General features: G+C 43.5%; 1 protein-coding gene across 1 annotated transcript in view; it reads right to left on the bottom strand.

Moving 5' to 3' along the window:
* Window positions 1-3,446: 3,446 nt before the first annotated feature.
* CD96 (CD96 molecule) overlaps window positions 3,447-9,312 on the bottom strand; it is a 133,699-nt gene continuing 127,833 nt past the window's right edge. The window contains exons 12-13 of the mRNA XM_045286196.1: window positions 6,459-6,582; window positions 3,447-3,556 (exon numbers count right to left, since the gene is read on the bottom strand). Coding sequence (XP_045142131.1) covers window positions 3,448-3,556; window positions 6,459-6,582 — 233 coding nt within the window. The 3' untranslated portion in view covers window position 3,447. The remainder of the gene's footprint in view (window positions 3,557-6,458; window positions 6,583-9,312) is intronic.

Genomic DNA, 9,312 nt, shown 5'->3' with positions numbered 1-9,312 from the left:
TACAAATGCGCTTTACACAATTGATGTGTGTATGGATTGCGATAACAGTTGTATGAGCCCCTAATAAAATGTTAAAAAAAAAAAAAAAGAATGATAGCTTACTATCTTATACTTGGCTGGGAGTCTGGAGTTCAGAAGGGGCTCTGATGGATGATTCTGGCTCAAGACCTGGCTGAAGTCCTAGGCAAAAGGGCAGCTGAAGTTGCAGTTACTTAGGCTTGACTGGGGGCTGGAGCACCTGCTTCATGATGGCGTACTCACAGAGCTGGCAGGCGGATGCTTGCTGCCAGCAGGGCGCCTCAGTTCCCTAGCACTCGGCCTGCATCCCGTGTCCTCACAGCACGGCATTGGCTTTCCCAAGAGCAAGTTATCAAAGAACAAGGAAGGGCCTACCGTGTCTTTTACAACTGAGGCTTGGAAGTTACTCTCTAGTAACTTCTAATTACTGCCTTATTTTACTGGAGTCCTGGTTATGGTCTAATTGTTATGTGTTGGGCTGCTAACCGTATGGGGTCAGCAGTTCAAAACCACAGGCCGCTGTGTGGGAAAAGGATTAGACTTTCTACTCCAGTAAAGAGTTACAGTCTCAGAAACCCACAGAGGCAGATCTAAGTCAGAATCAACTCAATAGCAGTGAGTTTATACCAGGTCTGTGCCTGGTACTCATTCTCAGGATTGTGCAAGTACAGGGTTGGGACCAGCATGCTCTAGAGGGCGACTACATACTTCCTTAAATTTTGTGCCCTGGCTCTCTCATATGCCTTGACCCTTGCTTACACAAGTCATCTCCGTTTAGTGTTAGCCAGCACTATATAAGGTCATGAATACCAGGAGGCAAGAATCAGCGAGGGCTATTCTGGAGGTTGGCCACCGCGAGAGCTAAGAATCTAAATAAGAATTCAGAACACTGGAAGGAACTTTTAATGGTTCAGCAGTTATCTATCTTTGTTGCACCTTTGAATTATTGGAGTGCTGATGTCGGACCCACCGCTCAGAAGCCCTCATTTAATTGGTTTGCAGTGAGAAAGCCTGGCTACGATAAGACCCCCAAACAACTCTCCAAATGATTTTCATGTACATCCAGGATGAAATACAATCTAAAGATCCATGTAATGTGATCTCATTTTGAGATCACACTTCACACAGGATTTGCCTGTCATCGTGCCCATCCACAACATCTGTCCTTCACCCTTGTAAATCTTTACAGGCACAGAGCACCTCAGTAAGGTATTCACTCACAAAGTTGTGGATTACAGAGCAGGTCTGGCAGAAGCAGCTCTGGCTTAGTCTCTGTCACCTACACAATTCTGGAACTGTGTTTACTCCTCACTGCTAGTGGGTGGTCCAGATAGTTCACAGCTTCTGCTTCTAACAACAGGTTGGTGGTTGGAGCCCACCCAAAGGGACCTTGGAAGCCTGGAAATGTACTTCAGGAAAAATAATTCCTTGAGAATTAATGGAGCACAGTTCTACTCTTGATACACACATCCTCAATCCAAGTCAATTGGGAAAACGAAAATAAAGAAGACCGTTTTGAAGGTACTGGTCTGATTGGTGGCAGGAGGTCAAAACAGGCAGGTTGGATAAATAAGTACCCCCCCCACACACTCCAAAAGAACACTGCATATTAAACGGAATTGATTGCATTCAGGCTACCTATTTACTCTTTGAACAGTTGGATAACTGGTGTTTGCACACCCACATTTATAGACAAAACTAACAAGGGGACCACTCCTAATTCGCACAATTTTACAGGCTACTGACGTCATATCCATAAGGCACCTTGGCTGTTGTCTGTTTGTTCCTTGTATTAGAGCTTCAATTCAGAGCATTAGGTTGTGGAAGGCTACGGTTTATGGTGGGAGCTCCGAATCCATTTTTGAGCTGCCACACAGATTCAGCCTTCCTGGAATTCTTTCGGACCATTAGCCAGCAACATGCAAAGCCTTGCCCTTCATCAGAGGGTATCTGAATGTTGACTTCTCCCACTTTCCTAGACAGCCCAGGGAAAGCAGTGTAGCTCTTGACAGGGGGTTCCTAGGGCGGCGCAGTCTTGACTGTCATGGCTGGAGGGTTCTGAACCCAACTGGTCAACTTCTCAAATCTACAGGAGTGTAGATCTGAATCACAGCCGTGCTTTCCTGCCTCTGTAGTCTTGCTGCTATTGTGATGAGCTGAGCTGCAGCCAGTGCCGATGTTGTGGTCCTTTCCTTTGTTCCCTGTGTCCCATTTCAGTTGTTGAGTTTCAGTGACTCCTTAGACACTGTTATGACCGCATGCTCCTGGTCTCCCTCATCTGGATGATTGGTCTTTGTCCCACCGCCAACCTCAGGTAAGGGACAGAGTCTGTGAACTGTCTGGACCACCCACTAGCAGTGGGGAGTAAGCACAGTTCCTGGCAACTTTTCCAGAATTGTATAGGTGACAGAGACTGTCAGAGCTGCTTCTGCCAGACCTGCTCTGTAATCCACAACTTTGTGTGTGAATACATTACTGAGGTGCTCTGCGCCTGTAAAGATTTACAGGTCTTGTCTTTGTCCTATTTAAGATTTAATCAATGCATGTCCATAAGTTTTATTTGAATTTGGGGGTCTCTGATGGCATAGCGGGCAACCCATTGAGCTGCCAATCACAAAGTCAGCGGTTCCAATCCACCAGCTGCTCCGGGAGGAAAAAGATAAGGCCCTTCACTCTCATAAAAGTTTAGTCCGGCACACTCAAATGTGGTAGCTCTACTCCGTTCTATGGGATCATTATGAGTTGAATCAACTCGATGGCGGTGAATTTTATTTTTGTCCTTTTGTCTCCCTTCTCACACTCCTCCTCCTTCAACCTGATCCATAAGCAAGACCCTGCCTCAGAAGGGAGAAGGGAAGAAGGAAGATTGAACAGTGAGTCTACTTTTTTCCAGTAAGAATAAACCCCAGAATATTGGTCCCAAGACTAGGCACACTTTCCATCTGTTCAGACCCTTTCTGGAAGTCCTTCCTTGTGCATTTAATCTTCCTCCTAAAATTTGCTAGAGACTAAAACCAAGACAATCTCAGGGATTATTCTAACTTTGTCAAATACTGTAGAATATTGGCAGCGGCCCAGAGACAAGGCTGTGCTATTGGCATATGCTTGAAATCATTGTTGTCACTTCAATCTGTGAATTAAAATAAACAGCACGAAACACTGCAAACATTTGGTTTGTTTATGTTCTTGTTTTTAATGGCACCTCTCACATGAGCAAGAAACTATCTGCAGATTGCATTGGGAGTACCACGTAGCCTATCACTTTTCTTTAAATTCTAGGCATGGGTGCACAGACGAGGGCAACTGGCTGGGAAACCGTTCATTCACTTTGGCCGTCCATTCGAGCTGCGGCAGAAGGCATTTACAGTAATAAATCCCTGCAGTACCTTCTCAGCGGGGTTCCAGCACTGCTCTGCTGCGCGGCGTGGACTAGAGAGTTTCCATCTCGTGATAAGGCACATCTCTTCCAAGGGGATCTTGAATACAAGTGTACTTGATAGGAGGTGGTGGCGGCTTGAAAGGTGGGGGTCTTTGCAAGCTAGGAAAAAAAATATTGCTCTTTCAACACACACACACACATACATATGGAGATATAAAATTCAAAAATAGAGAAAAGTGGAATTCAACGGTAATGAAAATTCCCCATGAACCTTTTGAAGTACACACAGCACACACACATGGGTGTTTCAGGTAGTTCATGGGAAAAGGGAATGTTCTACAAACTTTTGAAGCCCATATATGTATATATAGTTAAATATAGTCAATGATTAAATATATTGTTATCATATATACTCGAGTATAAGACAACCCAATTATCAGCGGAGGCACCTAATTTTACCACAGCAATTACATAAAAAATGTGCTGAAACACTCGGCTTATACACGAGTATATATGATACATATGTACATAATAAAACTATGGAAATAAAACATGCACACAACAAAACTTTATTAAAAAAACCCAAACCCACCTCCATCCAGTCAATACAAACTGCTAACAACTCAACAAAGCAGAGTCAAACTGCTCACTCAGGTTTCTGAGGCTGTAAATCTTTAGGGGAGCGGAATACCCCATCTTCTCCAGAGGAGTGGCTGATGGGTTCAAATTGCTCATCCTGTGGTCTTGTGGTAGGAGCCTAATGTGTAACCCCTTATACGGCTGGGCTCTTAAAAATTATAAAAACGTATATTCATGTTTATCTACAGCTATGCAATATATGTGTATGGTACATGCATACATATGAATGTGTATATATATATATATCCATATATATTGTTTTTAAGGAGGACATAGATTGGTGGAAAACAGATATGGAATTTTTCCTGGTTTGGTTCATTTAGCAGAATTTTTCTGCTTCTTTGTCCTATCAGTCATTTGAACATCATAATAATACCATTAGTTGATATTCACACAGCGTTCTATAGCTCACAAAGAACTTTATCATAATGTTATTTCATCGACAACTAGGAATTAGAAAGAGAAGCCAACCAGCAATGCAAGTCTTTTAACCAGAAAAAGAGGATATTGCCCCAAGGCAGCTGCTTCCTGATAGAAGGAGCTTTTCTATATGTGGATTAAAAAAATGGAAATTTGTTTTTCTTCTCCCAGAAGCAAAATGTTAACTTTCTGAGACTTAAAACAAAAGTGTTTCTGATAGCCTCTCTGCCCACCCTGCCGTTAACCACCTCTGCCGTGCACTCCGGATGCGTTGTGAGGCAGCTTAGAGGCGGGAAGGAAAGCTCTTCTGGTTCCTGACAGAGCAGGAGCTGGCTGGATAGTGCCAGGATCGCATCTGTTTGAATCAAGGAATCCTCTTAAAAGTCGTCTCTATTTTACGCCAGCACAGCCCATCTGTTGGTTTTAAGCGCATCACATGCATCCAGGTTACTGTAGGATGGTACACATGGCCCAACTATCTTAATGTCAGGACACAGAAATAGATGCGTGAGCATCTTTCTACCCAGGACACAAACGCCTGACAACCCACAGTATCTAATTGCATGAGAGAAGTGGGGTGACAGAAAGGGACTGGAGCGACGAGAGGGGAAGGAAAGGGGAGAAGAGGAGCGAAGAGGAGGGAAGGTTTCTCATCTCCGTATAATGCAGCCATGTGAATAAAGAACAATAAAAAATAATGCAGATCTACCATCTGATTTTAATATAAAGATTCCTAATACGTATTATCTGGGTTTCTGATGTTTTAATGGGGACTTCACCGATAGGAAAAGGTGGACACAATTCTAAGAGGCTTTCGCTTTGTTTGTTTTTAAATGAAGACTCAGGGATAGTATGACGTTCTCAGGGTCATGTGGCTGGTGCCCAAGGGGCTGTCCTTGGACAGGAACCTAGGATTGATGTGCTGTGTGCTGCACTATGAAACACTCCCTGCACGTGGTCCTGGAGTCTTCCAGGTGGGCGCCATGAAAGAATAGGAGAGGATAATCGCGCCACGGGCAGTGTTGTCTTAATCACAGAAACACTGATGTGGAAGATGCACGCAGTGCCTCACGGGATCTCCATAGTCAGCCAATTGCAGGGTGATCTCAAGCCGCCAAGGCAGAAAAGCGAGGCTTCCCCTCAGATGTCACTGCAGATCGCTAAGTGGAATGGATTGCAACAAGACCCAAGAGAGGAGACTCAACGCTCAAGGAACTGAACAATCTACAAAAATTCCCTTTCTTACGCAATTTCACACTTGAGCATCTGGGGCCAGTTGGCCCCAGGCAGTTCAGAGATGCATGAACATGAAAAACGAATGAAGACGAAAAGAAAAGCCAGTTTCAGGTCGGGAGGGAGCTGAGCCTCCGTTCTCATTTCATGCCCACTGGCTTGTTCCACGGGGCGAGTGTTACGGCTTGCGCAGGCCCAGGTGGGGGAGGATATGGGGTCAGGAGTGGTGGACATCATCCCACCTGTGTGGCTCTGGGAAAGCCAGAGAGCCTCTCTGTTGAGACGTAGTTCTTCAGCAAAACACGAGGAAACGTCCACAGAGGAACAACACTTCAAGGGATAAGTAAATACAGTGAACCCTCGCCACTTCGCGCTTCGACTTCCGCGGCTTCACTCTATCGTGGTTTTTGCGTAACAGCGCATGCTCTGTCATTACTGCCACTGATTGGCTCATACTGTACACGCTTGATGCCATAAATAATATAATAAATAATAAATGATAATTGTAACGTCCAAAATGTTTTACTGTATTTTCCCTTTTTCGTTTAATAAATTGGGTAATACGAGTGTAATGGTGACTAAAGGGTGTTTTTTCATGTCCTCTATGCTCTAACTACGAAAATATTTGATTTACAAATAAGGAATCCTACTTCGCGGGATTTCATTTATCACGGTAGGGTCTAGAATCGATTAACCGCGATAAACGAGGGTTCACTGTACTGTGCTTCAAAAAATGATCGGTTGCCAGGTCCCACAGTACTCTACTCACATTTCTTTCTGATACTGACACCATTTTCTCAGGCCAAGGCCAAAGCAGACCATGCAGGAAAAGAGCAAAGCGGCGACAATCACGGGCCAGGACATTCCATCTTTGGGCTTATTCACCTCAGCCCCTGCAATGGGCAGAAAGAGAGATGAATGTCAATGCCAGCCTTTCCTACATGTTTGGGAAAGAGGTTCATTGAAACTATTTCCCCTATCTGAAGCATGTCCCCTCCCCCCGCCCAAGACTCATGGCAGGTTCATTAACCATAATCACACACTGGGCACAAGCCTAAAACGTTCTTATTTCTTTTAATTAATTAATTTATCTATCTATCTATTTATTTCTTTCTTATTTCTATTTTCATTTTTATAGACTAGCTTTCGATATAAGTGCCATTCCTTTTAGACCGTTCCAGAGTTGAGCATTTCTCCCGACCCCCACCTCCCTACTCTCTTTCATTGTTGCCAAGGGTCCGGATAACTCCTGGTACCTGGTGCCCAGTGATGGTCTTTGTAAAAAGGAATACGGTAAATGGCACAAAGAAGCTGTAAATCTGTACAGTGAACCCTCGTTTATCGCGGTTAATCAGTTCTAGACCCTACCGTGATAAATGAAATTCCGCGAAGTAGGATTCCTTATTTGTAAATCGAATATTTTCGTAGTTAGAGCATAGAGGACATGAAAAAACACCCTTTAGTCACCATTACACTCGTATTACCCAATTTATTAAATGAAAAATACAAAAAGTTTTACCTTTTCCTGGATGGTGAGCATCTTCCTCTGGCGCTTATTTTTATTGTCAGAAGGCTTAGAAGAAGCAGCTCGTTTAGGAGCCATCATAGAGCTTAGATAAAATTTCTTAAAAATCGCAAACAATTACAGTACACTGTACAAAAGCAAAAATGCATCTGATACGTAGCTCCTATATGTAGTGATGCAGACAGAAGCGTGTACAGTATGAGCCAATCAGTGGCAGTAATGACAGAGCATGCGCTGTTACGCAAAAACCGCGATAGAGTGAAGCCGCGGAAGTCGAAGCGCGAAGTGGCGAGGGTTCACTGTATTCCAGATTTAATCCCATAAAGAGACGATCAGATGTGAAATAAGGACCACGTTTTGAATGTTCTTATTCCCTAAGGAACAACGAGCTGTTTTATAAGGGGCTGGGGGGTGGGGGTGTATTATGCATTAAGAGTAAGAAGAAAAGTAAAGGAAGTCTGAAGCTAACCTGGCCTGGCTAACATCTGCGGGGCTGTGCTTCTCAAAAACTCTGCCACAGCGTCTCATTTCCGTGCTACTCAATCCTTTGAGATACCTTTCTCTCTCTGTTTCCCTCCTTCTCCAATCCATTTCCCCAAAACCAGAGGGTGAAAGGACACAGATGGTTAGTCTTGTTGTCCTTTCTATGGATTGAAAAGAGAGAAATGGAAATGAAAAGTAAAAAGGATATAAAAATAAAATGATATTGATCAGTGTTCGCTAGATTGACGCTTTAAAAGACTGTTCAATTCATTACATTTCATCTGAATACTAAGTCAAGTTGTATGAATTGGACACTACTAAATACTATAGATTCTAGAATTGAGGCAGCCTAATTCTAATATTCTGGATGATTTTTTTTTCTCTGAGAAAAAGGGAGGATTAAGAAAACGAATTCCCTTAGGAAATAAGGACATCTGTTTCTACCTGGCAGAGAATGAAAGGGAATGTCTATAATGATAAAATTTTATATATATATATATATATATATATATATCCTTTTTAAAGCATTATAAAAATGCAAACGGGGCAAAAATATATACATAAGTACAATTAAAAAACGATCCTTACTACTTGAGAAGACAGTCATCAACCCTTGAGATAAGTTATTATTTATTTATTTATTCTTTAAGAAATTTTCTATGTCTATAAAAAACACATGCCTCACGGATATTACAAATGAGGGCAGGCTATATATACTATTCAGTCTTTGAATTCTTCCTTAAAAAGGGGGGTAGGTGATACATATGGTAGCCAACAAAAAGGGAGGGGGAAAAGGAGAAAAAAAGATGGGTAAAGGGGGCACAGGGCAGTAATCCACCCAAGGGGAGGGTATTGTTTATATCTCCACAGGGAAAGAGGGACCAGACTTCAACCCAGTGCTCCAAGGTGTGGCTGCAACATGCTGGCATGGAACAGGGAACCAGTGGAGAGCTCTGAGGGGCTGGCCCCATTCCCAACTATGTGGACACCTGCTCCTCTCCCCAGAAGAAGATATTTCAGAGGACAGCACTGATCTGCAGCTTAGGAGGAAGGACATGTCTCATCAGAGCACGTGGGAGCAAATGAAGGGGGGGTGGGGCAGATAGTGGAGCACATCCTGGCCCAACAAGCCTTGAGGATGACATTCCTGCTCACAGCAGCCAAGACACAGAGAAGACCACATGGCCGGCCCCACTATGAGACACGACATCCCTCACTTACCCTAGCCCTACAGGGGACAACACTGGAGACACAGTGTGGGAATTGCGTCCGGATCCCACCACACGGAGGCAAAACACTAAGGGCGTGCAACAGAACAGCAAGGGCAACAGAGCAATGAAGTCCCCAAGGAATACTAAAAGTGGACTTTGGGGCCAGGGCTTGGTGCCCCAATGGACTCAACTGGAAAACACTCCTAAAGGCCAACAAACAGTCCTTGAACTAACGACAAGCTTTTCCTTGTTGTTGTTGTTGTTGTTTTGTCATTGGCTTTTTGTTGTTGTTTTGTTTCCTTTTGTTGCTTGGTTTTGCTCTGTTTCGTTTTTGTGCATGTTATTATCTCTGCAGATCTGCCTAAATAAGATAGGCTGGATGAACAATCTGGAGGAGAAAACAA

Source organism: Echinops telfairi, unplaced genomic scaffold, assembly GCF_000313985.2.
Source record: "Echinops telfairi isolate 266 unplaced genomic scaffold, ASM31398v2 ScPeMD7_6;HRSCAF=24_0, whole genome shotgun sequence".
Taxonomy (NCBI): Eukaryota; Metazoa; Chordata; class Mammalia; order Afrosoricida; family Tenrecidae; genus Echinops; species Echinops telfairi.
Note: the sequence above shows the minus strand (reverse complement) of the source record. Positions and strands in the feature narration are given on the sequence as shown.